This window comes from Nannobrachium achirus (genome assembly GCF_963921795.1).
Source record: "Nannobrachium achirus genome assembly, chromosome: 23".
Classification (NCBI taxonomy): domain Eukaryota; kingdom Metazoa; phylum Chordata; class Actinopteri; order Myctophiformes; family Myctophidae; genus Nannobrachium; species Nannobrachium achirus.
This window is the reverse complement of record NC_137830.1, coordinates 41063097-41077990: the sequence shown is the minus strand read 5'-3', so window position 1 is coordinate 41077990 and position 14894 is coordinate 41063097. Positions and strand designations below refer to the sequence as shown.

Sequence of the window (14894 nt, the reverse complement as noted above, 5' to 3'; positions counted from 1 at the left end):
GATGAGGAAGGGTATAGAAAGGAGAGGAGGAGAAAGGGAGAGAGAAGGGAGGAGAACCCTCGAGAGGAGAGGAGCAAGTAGGACTACCCAGGGAACGGTTAGGAACTTGGCCATCTCCGTGGAAAGAGCAGCTGCTGCAGCTCACAGAATGCATAAAGCTCCGCTGAGAGCTGGAAAACAACTGCATTTCCAGCATCACACACCCATCTCTCTCTCTCTCTCTCTAACACACACACACACACACACACACACACACACACACACACACACACACACACACACACACACACACACACACACACACACACACACACACACACACACACACACACACACAGTTAACCTGCACACACGCTGCAGCCTGCCCATATCCAATTTCATATTCCCATAGCAATACTGTATTATGAGAAAAGATATCACGTCTGATTTCCTCGTGTATTTCCGATCCAGGCACTCACAGCCTTTATACCCTGCCAGACTATGCAGCAACTAGCCTCATGGCCCCATGTTCAGGTGGTGACCACAGAGTTAAGACCGGAGGTTTTGAGCAAGGAGCCAACAGATTTAATCAGTCTGGCGTTCTTGTACTTGAAGAGGTTAACCTACATTTCTCCTTAAATGCCACCCTTCGTTTCAAAGAACGTGTGGTCTCTCTATGGAGTCCCAGCGGACGCAGATTCTATCAGGGAAGAGGAACTGAATATATACAGATGGGGAGGGTAACCATAACAAACTGTCAGGGGCTCTGATTCAGGACCCACAAATAATAAAAAAGTAGAAGCCCAGTAAGGAAGGACGACTGCTTTACGAAGGTTTATTGAAACATACAGAGAGAGAGAGAGGGAAAAAAATCTTAAAAGGGAAGAAAGAGTCAAAAAGATGTAGGGGCCAAATTAAAAAGACAAAAAGCCACACAGGGGCAGGGGCGTCACAAGGGGGGGAAAGTGGGACTGAGTTACTAGGGCCCAAGGTGGAGGGGCCTTAATTATTTTATACTTTAGCTATTCAAAAATAGCAGATCTACAAGCTCACACTGTGAGCTTGTAGATCTGACATTTTTGAAAAGTCGTGAAAATGTGTGCAAATCTCTGAATATATGTATTTTTTAAGCGAACATTTGTAACTCAAATTTAGCTTTTGGGGGGTCCCTGGAACTAAATATTTTGAGATGGGGGTCCGTGGCCAGATAAACATAATTTTGGGGGTCCTTCACATGAAAAGGTTTGAGCACCACTGACATAGAAACATGGGTTTTTCAAAAAACCTAGAAAACATTTATAGAATAGGGTCAAAAATACGTATCCAAAGACAATTTTTCAATAGTAAAAGCACAAAATAATGCGTAATAATGCGTTCTCAGTCTAAATGGGTTAAAACCCCTCCCCTGTGAAGAACATTCATGGGGGGCCCGCACTGAATCCTTGTACGCAGGGCCCAGAATTTGGTGCAACACCCCTGCACAGGGGCACAGTAGGAAAAAGTGAGTGAGAAAGGGAAGGAGCGAGTAACACGGGAAGAAAAAAAAAGTCCAGTGATAAATTGAGAGGAAGGGCCCTGGCAGTGGTGCTGGCTGACAGAGGAGGGAAGAGCAGAGGAGAGGGCCACTGAATGGCTCCACACAGAGACAGCTCGCCCAAATATTTGTGGGAGCCTGTCCACAACAGCAGGGCTATGACTCAAGGCAGCACAAATCACACCGTGACTGAAAACAGCTTCTTCTCTGCTCCTACAATGCTGCGTTGTCCAAACCCTCGGGCTGCTGTGAGGGACCGGAGAGACCGATGGACATGTTGGCCTGAGCGTTAGCAAATTGGGTGTGTTGGTGGTAACGACAATAAGCTGTGCTAGGACGAAACTTTGCGGAGTAGCGGAGTTCCATTCCAGCTATTATTTGTGATATACAGTTCTACTTGCAGGGAAATGCTTGGTAGCATACTCGAGTGCTATTAATAATAATAAGTAGGCCTAAAAGAAAAATCGAGAAATAATTAACTCATTCTGTGCCTATCCCGAACATGTTCGGCTTTATTTCAATCCAATACAATTTTCTTTTTATTAATTGACTTACCCTGAGCTTCTTGTAGAGTCGTGGGTGGTCCTGGCTCGTCCTACGTTAGCCAGCTAGCCATTTTACATGGTCCGACGATATATTCCATTAAAAATGGTTTAAAATACATTTTTGAGACCCCCAATGTTCACCAAATGTTCAGCGCCGCTTCCGGAACGACGTCCAGTGTGCCTATCCCGAACATGTTCGGCTTTTTTAATGAAATGAATAAAATGATCCGAGGCCTTCTGAAGCCTGAGCCTAAATTTAAAATCCAGTGTTCCAAATCCGGGGGCCGCCATGCCGGCCGTTAGCCGCGAACGGCGCCGCGAATCGCCGCCGAATCCAATGAAAAACCACATCTTTGGAGGCCCATATCTCTGGATTGTGTTTTTAGGGATGTGGCGCGAGGTTTATTTACGGCGAAATCGCCTAAAAATGATCTTTTAAATGACAAAATGCTAATAGCTATTCTGTAGCCATTTTCATCCGGGACCTTTCCATGACGTGCACGAACGTGAGCACGCGCGTCACTGCAACGTGAGTCCCCGGATGCTAATGCGCTCGCCTATGGGACAAACCCTGGCATTCTTTGGTGCCCTCTAGGGGCTGGCACTGGAAGCGTTAAGACATTACACACTCCAAGAAGAAAGGCTCTATTCTTTACTATTCTCTTCTATACAACACTTATTTGCTCTTGTCTGCTGAACTACTCATTTGGCTCTAGTTTGAAGTGTAATCCCCGCAGATTTTGTTCTTTTTTTCAGAGTGGCCCAATTAGCCGAGAACAGAAGCACTGACGGAATCAGTTCGCAGAGCTCCATGTCTTCATTAAGGTCTTGTTTTTCTGCTCGCGACTGCATCTCTTTTCGGCATGAAAATCAGGCGCTGCGGTTATGAATTCTTTAGAAAAACGACATGGCAATGAGCTGTGTCCAATTTGTGCGCTTTGATGCTGGTTTATTATTCTATAGCGGTCTGAGGCGCTCCTCCCACGCCTACTTCTCATCTTAACAAACAGAGCTGATGCCAGGAGGACTCCGTCAAGTCAGTGACCCTCCAGACAGCTGCTAGCCGCTACACATGTGGACCTGGGACACTGTCACATGGGAGAGGACGGCAGCACGCACTGTGTTTCCAGCTTGAATCATCCCAAGGGACAATGATCTGGACGCAGATTATAAATGCTGCCCTATAAATGAAGACCTTAACCCTAATGATCATGATCCTAGATAAGGCTATTTAACTTGTGTGTTAAATAGTGTGTGTGTGTGTGTGTGTGTGTGTGTGTGTGTGTGTGTGTGTGTGTGTGTGTGTGTGTGTGTGTGTGTGTGTGTGTGTGTGTGTGCGTGTGTGTGTGTGTGTGTGTGTGTATGTTTCCGACTTTATTCCAGCTTTCCCTTCCTAGATAAATGTTATTTTGCCACGCTACTCCTCCCACAGTTTTGGTGGCACGCACTTGGGCCATATGTCAAATCGACCCGGCTTCATCGGGAATCGATGAATACATACATTATATAGTTTAATTCATATAAATGTATTCGTGAATTGACTTTCTCCATTGACTTTAAAAAGGGGAAATCGCGCTCTTTCGAACGACCATCATTTCAACCGGAGGGTTAGCGACTCACTCCACGCCACAGAGGTTAGGGTTAGGGTGAGGGTTAGAGTCAGGTGTCGAAAAGATGACATGTAGTAACAGCGACACGCTCCCCTTTAAAAATCACACTCGTGTGAACTGAGCGGTGGAGGCTGCGTGCGTGTGTGTGTGTGTGCGTGCGTGCGCGTGTGCGCGCGTGTGTGTATGTGTGTGTGTGTGTGTGTGTGTGTGTGTGTGTGTGTGTGTGTGAATGTGAGTCTGAACAACAGCGCCCCTCCCTTAACATGTGTGGTCAGAAAAGGTACTGCAGGCTACATACAGACACGGACCGACGGACGCATACATACATACATACATACCCACACACACGGCCACGTATAGGAGACGGTGTGACCACCGCTCAAAAATATGGAGATGACTGACATCATAGACCACATGAGACTGACACCGTATGTCCAGATATGGGCATTCCAAAATATGGGCTTAATACATTGATGACATCATGGATCTCCAAATATGAGCATAAAAGGGACATGGACAGACAGATACAGAGATATCTGCAAGTGTGACTCAGCTCAAGGCAACCACACTTGCAATTTCCAATTGCACCTTTCTAGTTCCTTTTTCTAATCTTTCCAAAATAGGGACACCTGGGTAAATTTGATTGAAAAGGACATGTTGTTTGATTGTTCTCACCGTAGGGTCCTTGCCAGCCATTTGACATTCCTCGATCTTGCTGGTAGACGCAGGCCAGAACACCTGCAGGGGGAAACAGAGAGGGGTCAGTTTAACTAGAGACCAGTGGGAAAAACCTGGTCTGGGAATGCTAAGTGGAAAACCACAGGTCACACTGTAAACAAAATGACCACCTTACAGTAACAAGGAAACTAACCACAACATTGGAGACAAAGGAATCTAAACAATGTAAAACAAAAAAGAAATAAATGCCAATTTAAAATCTGGCAACATGAATAATCCGTCTAATCCATGCAATTTTGTTTTTTTACTGAATAAATTACACAATGGTGGTAGCCTTTCTGTCACCGTCCGCGATGACAGCCTGTCACAGCCAGGAAAAAAATGCTGTGGTTTCAAATGTGGGAAGGGGTACTTAAAGGTCTGGTGCTATGAATATATCAGGCAATTTACTCAGGCAAAATGGACGTGGCAGAGCATTCCCTAGAGAAACATAAACGCTTTCCCCACGTGTATATGCTCTCCTCGGCTGTCAATTACGCCAACAACACCTCCCTCTCGGCATACGAGATCATAGTTATCAGTGAGCTCAAGAATCCTGCCCACGGCAGCACTATTAAGAGAACCATTTTAAGCTCGGCTTTGTTTACCTCAAAATGGGTCTGAACTTGGTACATCTGTGTAGTCATTTGCATAACAACACACAGATGCTGGTGTTAACACCATTTCACAATGTCGTCTTGGTCTTTTCACGTGTGCAATGCTATCAGGGGCCTAACTGAATAATCAATGCCTTTTGCATGTTCACCTTTTTGCACCCCTTTGCAATTTTATAAACGTCAGCACATTGCATCTCATCGATTAAAATGACCTATTTAAGGTAAATTGACATGTAATGTAGCCTCGTGAACCAGCCTTTCCCGGAAATCTATCCGGGAGCGAGGCTCCATGTAATATACATTAGGTAACAACAATATGGCAAGAACATAGGCTATGGCAACAACATATCCCTTTTCTATTTCATTTGACTCAAATGTGGTGGATAATGTTGACTTAGACCGTACATGGGCAACTGGTGGCCCGGGGGCCACATGCGGCCCCCACCTTCACTTAATGCGGCCCGCAGGTTGATATTGGAGTCCTGATATATTATTGATTTCAGCTATTGCAATTCCAAATATGGAAAAATTACCCGCTTCAGTCTATATTAGTAGCTTAACACATTGGGTGCCCCTAGATTGAGTCCCATTTATCCCCTCTCGATGCCCAGACCCACCACCATTGTATTGAATACGGCCCTGCTGCGTCAATGCATGCGCCATGACGTCACTTGGTCACATGACCGCAGACAGGATGTTGTTGTGTAACATACTGTATGGGCCAGTGTTGATCATAGCTGTTGATTGCCGATCAAAAGTTGGTCATTTTGCCACAGCCATAAAACAAACATCAGAGATAAAGGGCGTTAAAGATGGGGAAATGCATTGGAGTATATGGAGAAAAACGGCCGTGCGATGCTCTCAGCGTCGATTCGAAGCAACCCGCGGTGAATGGGCAACATCCCGGCGTAGCCCCGACCTTACGGTGAGATTTAAAGTTGTTACTGTAAATACAGTAAACGTGGCAAACGCGTCGTGGGCCTCCAGCGACATCAAAGAGTTTGACGCGTGGGCACCCGCTGAGTTAATGACTAGTATTAAAATGTATTGTATTTTTTATGTCCAATGTATTTATATTTAATAACATAAAGTTAACATAAGAACATAAATGCGTAAAAAAAAGGAAATAGATTCCAATTAAAAAATAGTAGATCTACAAGCTCAAAACGCGTCGCACTGCGACACGTTTTGAGCTTATAGTTCGGCTATTTTTGCTATGTATATGCATTGTGGCCCTCTGGAGTGAGTGTGAAAATGTAGTGGCCCTCTCCATCATCAAAGTTGCCCACCCCTGAATTAGACTCTACACCAAAGCTCTTTGCTAAAAATAGCCGATCTACAAGCTCACGCCCGAGGCGTTGTGAGCTTCTAGATTTGCTATTTTTGGCTACAGTTCTCAGAATATGGAGTTGTTCATATAAAAAGGATTGGAAGATTTGGAGGACCCCCTGTACTGAGGACCCCCTAGAGGTCCCGGACCCCCTGTGTGGAGGTGGAGGTGCTGACCTTCAGCGTGCCGTGGGTGATGTTGTTGATGTCCATGGAGAGAACGTGGTCCTTGCAGCCCACATACATCCTGTCCTGGTCCTCGTCCATCTGCAGGATCCTGTAGTCCATGGCCTTCTCGGACAGACTGAAGTGTTCAAAGGAAGGAGACACCTGTAGGTCTGAGAGACAAACATGACCCTCAGTCAGCACTGTGCAAGTACTCTAGATCTGTCACTGCGGTGGTTTTCAAACCCTTTTCATATGCTTGTAGATCTGCTATTTTTCACTAATTTTGGGCAACACTTTTGTACGATGAAGTAGGGCTTTAATTTACCAAAAGAAACATACACATTTGAAACAATATACTGTATATTTGCCTGTGAGATGTAGTGGTGTAGAAGTATTATGAAAAGGAAATATGCATTTCGTTGCGTAACTGTACTTAGTTACAGCTACGTTCCACCAGTGCCCTCAGATAACACAGGAAAATAATGACAATTGAATTGGGTTTTGTGGTAACTTCTTCCTGTATAGAAAGTAGAAACATAGTGCTGTCTACTTTAGATAACTTTCGGCCACTAGAGTCTGGGGAAACCCACAGTGCATATTTTGGGCAAGCCAGTTATAAAATAAATTCTTCCTCCAGCTCATTAAAAACATCCATTATTGTCAACACGCACGCACGCACGCACGCACGCACACACACACCATCTGTACTGAGTCCATTCATTTCAAAAGATGGAGAACTCTCCATCATACCACCAAAGTACCTCACTGTTGCAGCCAAACTCATGCATATTTATTCGTTTTTCAATCACTATTGAGCGCTCTGGGGGCCGGGGGGTTGGGTTGGGAGGTCGGAGAGAGAGAAGCGCTGAGTAGATCTATACGCTCCATCTCCTCCCCTCTGCTCTGACCCTCTCCAGGTTCCCTTTGTTTTGCCACTGCTAATCAACAAACAGGTCTCTTATGCTGTCCGTCAATGCCTGGGGCTAAAGTCACATTTTCATTATCGTGCAGCCGTAGACTTTTGAGACGGAGGCCTTTTATCTGGAAGGGAAGTGGCTTTCCTCCGCCACATCCCTCTCTCTGATCACAGGCTTTTGTTGGACGCTTCGACCATATGCCATGCAGAGCCTGGGTTGTTTAACGTTAAACAAAGATGAGCTTACCATGCGAATCATCTGTGGATTGAGTGTTTCCCACGATTCTTTACTTTGCACCTACCCGACATGGCCTGATGTGATGTATACTAGGCTAGTAGGTAGGGCTATACAGCAGGGGTCTTCAACGTTTTCAGGCCAGGGACCCCCTAGTTGAGACTGAGAGAGAGATGAAGCAGGGACCCCCACAACCTTTTCAACCTTCCATATAGTTTCATCGTTTGACAGCACAATCATCAGTGTATTTTGGATTCAAGTCAATTCGTGTTTTCAGATATTTAACCACTTGAACCGTCAATACTTAATAAATTTGACCTTTCGCTCTGTACTTGTAGTCTCCTCTACACCAAAGCTATTTGCCAAAAATAGCCAATCTATATCTACAAGCTCACAACGCCTCGCGCTTGTAGATCTACTATTTTTGGCTAAAGTTCTCTGAATATGGACGCTAGGTTTCAAGTGGTTAATTGCGACCGTAAGGTCGCAGTTTAGTATGAAAACCTCCACCGGCCGTCCGTCGGTCACACGTGCGGTCGACCGCACGTCACACGTGCGGTCGACGTGTGATGAGGTCACGATGAGTCATCTATGCCCAAATATAGATTTCTAGGTCAGATGGCCCATAGAGTTTGTGATGTCAAACCTAGCAACCCAATATAAACAAACCTGATGTCAGACCTGAAGTATCCTTTTATACCCATATATGGAGATACAGAGATCTCCATATATGGGCATATTAGAAAGCCCATATATGGGCATATACGGATGACATCAGGGATATCCATATATGGGCATAAAAGGGACAAGGGCTTACAGTTAAGAGATCTCCATATATGGGCATATCAGAAAGCCCATATATGTTCATATACTGATGACATCAGGAATATCCATATATGGGCATAAAAGGGACAAGGACTTACAGTTAAGAGATCTCCATATATGGGCATAAAGGGACAAGGACTGTTACAGTAGATATAGAGATGTCCATATATGGGCATAAATGAACAAGGACTGACAAACACTGAGATCTCCATATAACCTATGGGAATATAAGGGACGAGGACTGTCAGCTTGTAGACCTATTTTCTAAATATTGTTGTACATTAAAAACTTGAAATGGGTCGTTCTGCATAGTACTTGGGATTTGTTGATGTAAATGTTCACATAGAGTGTAATAATTGGTAAAACAAACTTTTGGCCTATTTGTGGGCCAAAAGCCCACAATTAGGGAGTCTTACTGGTATATAAAAGGAGGAAACAAAGTTTCTATCGCACAAAGATTTGGAGGACCCCTTGTAGTAACTCTGAGGACCCCATAGGGGTCCCAGACCCCCTGTTGAAGACCCCTGGGCTATACAGTATAATTGAAGTCGAGAGCATCTTGTGCGGACTAATGAGGAACACACAAGAGTTGCCTTGTTTTCACCTGACTCGGCAGAATTTAAATTGGAATTGAGGAGCTCCATTCAAGCAGAAAAGTACGTTTTCCCCCATTTAATAAAACAAAACCTCTGGAAGAAGAGAGATACCATCTGCTATATGCTTCAAAGCCAAGGCGATAGCATCAAATAATGCCCTGTTCAGGGGTGGTATTATTATCCCAGCTCCAAAGAGGATAAAGATGTTACATTATAGTCAAGGACCCAGTCCCTGATAATGGGAGAGGACCTGTGATGTTCTGCCGTACTTTTTATTTATGTTTTATCTATTAGTTTGGTCATTAAGGTCCACAGAAAGAGAGGCCTGCTCTGCCGGAAACATCGCGAAAAAAAGTTATGGCCATTTGTATATTCACTGTCCCATCGACTTCACTATACAGGAAAAGAATACAAAAAAAAATGTGCTTTAAGTAGCATGTGAGGGGTCAAACTAGGGGTTCTTCATGTTCTGAATCCATTGCAAGCATTTGTTTTGCATGAAAAACATTCCTTGGGCAACATTTTGGCACCCCAAATTTTTAAAAAGTGATGAGTCATCAAAAAATCTTCACTTTTCACAGTTTTTGGGGGCCGATATGTTGCCCTAGGAATGTTTTTCATGCAAAAAAAAATGCTTGCAATGGATTCAGAATCATGAAGAACCCCTAGTTTGACCCCTCACATGCTACTTAAACCACATGTATTTTCTTTTTTAAATATTTTTCTTTTCCTGTATAGTGAAGTCGATGGGACAGTGAATATACAAATGGCCATAACTTTTTTTCGCGATGTTTCCGGCAGAGCAGGCCTGTCATTCTGTGGAGCTTAATGACCAAACTAATAGATAAAACAGAAATAAAAAGTATCAGGTATCACCCCTATTCCTTGAGCTTTTGGGCTTGTGGGTCCTTGACTAATTGCGACCGTAGGTCGCATTTACTACCAAAACCTCCACAGGCTGTCCGTGGGTGAGTGAGTCAGTCCGTCCGTCCGTCACACTTTTGCCCTGCTCATATCTCCACAACCGTTGCCCCCATCCATGCCAAATTTTGCACACACACTCCTTGACTGCCAAACTACAACCTCCAAGGACCCCCGGAGCCCCAGGGACCCCCAGGTCCCTGGGGGACCCCCAGATGTAAAAAATGACCAAATGTGGTCACACGTCACACTTTTTCCCTGCTCATATCTCCGCAACCGTTGACCCGATCCATGCCACATTTTGCACACACACTCCTTGCCTGCCAAACTACAACCTCCAAGGACCCCCCGAGCCCCAGGGACCCCCAGCTCCCTGGGGGACCCCCAAGTGTAAAAAATGACCAAATGTGCAAAAATTACCAAATGACCACCCCAACGGGGCTGCTCACGGGGAATTCCCGGGGACCACCCACTCCTTGTGCTCCAGAACGGATGCAAAAGTGGTGACGCCCCCAGTGGAGGACCCCCTCCACTGCAGCTCACATAAAATGCCGAGGTCGCTTATCTCCCGATTAGGGAGTCTTACTGGTAACCAGCTTCGCCAAAAGTACATGGAAGTTGAGGCGTTGCCACCAAGGGTGAAGTGGTATCTCATAGCTAATTAGAAACACACTGGGTTCCTAACGAACGCCAAAACCACATTCTTAAATCTTCCCTTTTACAACACTCTTTAAGAGACCAAGGCCTTTCCTACACTCGGGGGGAAAAGTCTTAATTTAACAACCCTGGAGCTTGAGCTTCTGTTTCGCCTGGAGCAGGGGCGTCACAAGGGGGGTGGAATGGGACTGAGTCACTAGGGCCCAACCGCCCAAGGTGGAGGGGCCTTAATTATTTTATATACTTTAGCTATTGAAAAATAGCTGATCTACAAGCTCACAGCGCGGCTACAAGCTCACAGCGTGGCACCGACACCCCTGGGCTAGAGTGCAAACCTGGCAGAATGCCGTCATTAATGATGGCTGATTCCAATGGAGCAGCTTGACTGACTTTAATCAGCCTGAGCTTAATCACAGTTACCTCAAAGTTAATATACCGGGATGCGGTATGTTCTGGTACAGTCCAATACCCCTTCATCTCTCCTTCTACCAAATGTCCCTCTAGGACCCGGGAACCTCAGGAGTCCTTGAGGGGGTCCCCAGCTAAATGACTGACATTTAGGAAACCAAATTGAGTGACCCTTTCAGGTATGTACTGTAACTGACCTGTAACTGAGTGTACAAATGTACATTTGTATACACCCTCAAAGTTAAATTAACATGGAGATCAAAATCATATCAAATCCTTGGAAATAAAACTGCTTTAGGACATTCCACAGGCTGAACAATGTGTCCACGAGGGTGTGGTGCAAGGTGAAATAACTGTTAATATTATGGTGAACTTTGTATTGTTTTCACAGTGGTGGGAATTGGAGACTTTCATGTTTCCTCCCAAGGGATGGAAGAAGGTCTCGAACCGGAGCTCTGAGATGGAACGCAGCAGGGGTGTGTCACATGCACCCAGTATGTTGTGGGTCCAATTCTACCATTTCAGAGCTCAATGGACACTTTGGATTTTACTGTGTACTCTTGAGCGGCAGACTTGCCCCCTGGAACATGCTCATTCCATGGGATCCAATATCCAGAGTGTTTATTCCCTGGTTTCACGCAAACCTATGAGTCATCCCTTCGCTGCATACTGCAGAATAAGCCTCACAGAACCAAGATCAAAAGTTTGCGATACCAGATGGTGCACCTGTTCTCTCAAAATGGAGAGAAGGCTGCTGTTATGAATTGTCAAGGTTTTTCGTAGAAACACAATACATCCACTGGGACAGTCGAAACTAAAATAAAATCCCAACGTCGCGACCACCTAATGAGGTACGCTTCAAATGGGATATGGTTGCAGCTAGTGTTAGCTGCGTGCATGCATGCAAAATCCAAGCCGACTTGTTCATTCATCACACAAAATTCATGCATCTATCTCACCAACGCTGTTCCCACGACTCTCTTACAAACACAACAAACTAGCTTATCACCGATTTTCACGATCACATGCTGTAATGACATTATAACAACACTGGCCAGTGTCATAGCCTCCACAACGGAATTACACAGACATCTTCAGCTTTTCAAGTGATTAGCAAAGGGGACGATTAATTACCAAACAAACAAAAGAGGAAAAAAAGAACTGTGCAAATCCGCTCGCTCATAACGTTACCCTGACCACATGTGATTTATTAGTCATGAGTTTATAAGCGTTCCTTGTAGTTGAGATCACGCAGCTCATAAGAGGAGGAAGAGTGTCTTAAGTGTTTGTGGGGCGTCACAGCTCAAGCATCCACCAAGATGCAGTTGTTTACGATAACATTCGGACCACTAATTAACCACTTTGGCCCTGGCATCCCTATTTTGGGATTATGTGTGGATCTCTGTGTTTTGTACAAGCTCAAAACGCATCGCAATGAGATGCGCTGTGAGCTTGTAGATCGGCCATTTCCGAAAGAAAAGTGATTAAAACATGTTGCACGGAGGGGTAGAACAACAAGCATTCTTAGCCCGGTCTATTATCGCTATCGGGGATGACACTTGGGATGACAAAAAAAATTGAGAATGTTGCACCGCAACAGAGAGGCGGGAAAGAGGGTTGAATGGAAAGTAGGACAGGGTGAGGTGACGTCACCGAGGACATTTCTTTTCTTATGGACCACGATGGCTGCCGTCCTCATTGAAGGCAGGGAGGGTGTGAAGGCGGAAGGCGGGCGACAGTGGTGTTTGCTGGCTATTCTACTGTGCATGGGAGCCGGCGGACCTTGCGGTTGGCCATCAAGTACTTGGCAAGATTCCCAAAGGTCTTTTCTTCGACTTTAAGCATTGACCGACAGAGCTCTATAGGGGGGTTGGTGGTCCACAAGGGTGAGTAGTCACTATCCACCCAGAACCATACAATGGACGCGGCAGAGGAACAGAAAGATTAAAGGTTGCAACCTTAGAGACCTGTGATTCTCTCCCTGCCTTTGAGGTAGTTTGTTTGTGTGAGCTGGTCAAGCAGAAGCGGTGCAAAAGCCTTTTGTTGGGCAAAGAGACCACTGGGGGCATTCAATATTAAACAGCAGGTTGCTGTCTTTGCTGCAGTGCTGTAGAGCAGACCTCTCTGGTATCTTACAGTGGAAAATATGCCTTGCGTGTTCAGTAGCAAGACCAGCTGGAATGTATAAGTGCTGAAATAGAGCATTCAAGTCAAAAGGTCTGTAGGAAAGACAACTGACTCGTAGCCTACATCAGCATAAATAAATCGATGCTAGTGGATCCATGATTGACTGACAGGACATCGCTTCCTCCGTTCTCACAGGCATTTGCTCACTGCTAAAACATACAGTAGCCTACAATGAGGATCCTCTGACGGTAATGGGATCTAAAGAGAGAGAATACAGTAGACGCTGTCAATACTACTTTCCAGAGAACGTATCTAAGGGGACTACAAGCTGCAATCACTGTCCCGTGTAATTCAATGTTCTGTAAACTGTGAGGGAATCGATTTTTCAAGGACACAAGGCTGAGGGAGCAACAAAAGCAGCAAGCTACCAAGTCACTCAGAGGGGGGAAAAAAAGAGAAAGAGCAGTCTCTCTTAACGTGATTGTGGTGAAGAGCCAATTGGAAACAGAAAGAGATGTGGGCACCCGGGGAGGCCGGGCCTTGTCATTGTGCCCCTTTGGGGGATTGCAGAGGAGATTGCAGTGCTCACGTTCTGTGATGAGAGAGTGGAACTGTGGATTCCTTTTTGGATGTTGTGATCATTATAGCTTACAGGGGAAAGGCAACGCCACAAGAAAACATATCCCTTAGGTTTCTAAGTCCATATAACCATTTCTGACAGACTAGGCCTTCAAAAGTTGTTAGTGTGATCAAAGTAACTAAGTTCAACAGCAATGTTCCCTGCAGTAAACAACACTGTTATGGTTGTGGTTTTGGTTTCCCATACAAGGAGAGAGGCTCCTCATGTTGCAGGATCGTAAAGAGATAGCGATTTGCAGAGGCCGGAAAGTATGCCGGTAATCTTTCTGCGAGTGTCTGTCAACTGTAAATTTGGATCACCCTGGATTAAGTTTAGGCGCTGAGCTGGGTGGCCCAAGGTTGTGCCTTTGACAGCCTTTTGCACAATAAAATTCCTAATTTAACTCTGAAATTGTGAGAAATTGTGAAAAATCTGAAATCTGAGAGTTCCAAAGATTGTACAAATGGAATCAAATGGACGCTTATGTGTCACTGAGGATTTCCTTGTGTGGTCTGCGTATTCTGAAATGATCACTCATTCATTATACGTACAGCAGGCATGGAAAAGTAGACTGCTGTATTAATGTTTTGTTTTTTTAATGTAAATATAGCTGGAGATGAGTTTGCCACAGTAGGGCGATTTGCTATTTCCATATTTCCAGTATTGTTTGTCAAGTAATCCAGTGTGACTCATCAAGTTCCAATCTACAAAGTCTTCTATCAAAATGATGAGGTTACACTGTACTAATGACCAGTGGTGGAAAATGTTATACATTTTTTACTTAAGTAAAAGTATCAATACTGCAGTATAGAAATACTATATTAAGTAAAAGTCCGGAATTCAAAATGTAAATGTATGAAAGTGTTGGCATCAAAATATACTTAGTACCAAAAGTACAAAATGTTTGAAAATAGCAGATCTACAAGCTCACAACTTGTCGCAACACGTTATGAGCTTGTAGATCGGATATTTTTAGGTATAGGTATAAAATAGGGCTGAAGTGGATTAATGTATGTTTTATAATATAATCATTTATGGTATATCTGCAAAGTAACTAGTAATCAAATCAAATAATTGTAGTGGAGTAAAAG

At 44.6% G+C, this 14894-nt stretch overlaps 1 protein-coding gene across 1 annotated transcript in view; it reads right to left on the bottom strand.

Moving 5' to 3' along the window:
• Positions 1-14894, bottom strand: part of sema3c (sema domain, immunoglobulin domain (Ig), short basic domain, secreted, (semaphorin) 3C) — a gene marked incomplete at both ends in the record, with an annotated part of 70926 nt that overhangs the window by 33261 nt on the left and 22771 nt on the right. Inside the window, 2 exons of the mRNA XM_080754632.1 lie at positions 4344-4406; positions 6509-6669. Of these exons, the coding sequence (XP_080610758.1) occupies positions 4344-4406; positions 6509-6669 (224 nt within the window). The remainder of the gene's footprint in view (positions 1-4343; positions 4407-6508; positions 6670-14894) is intronic.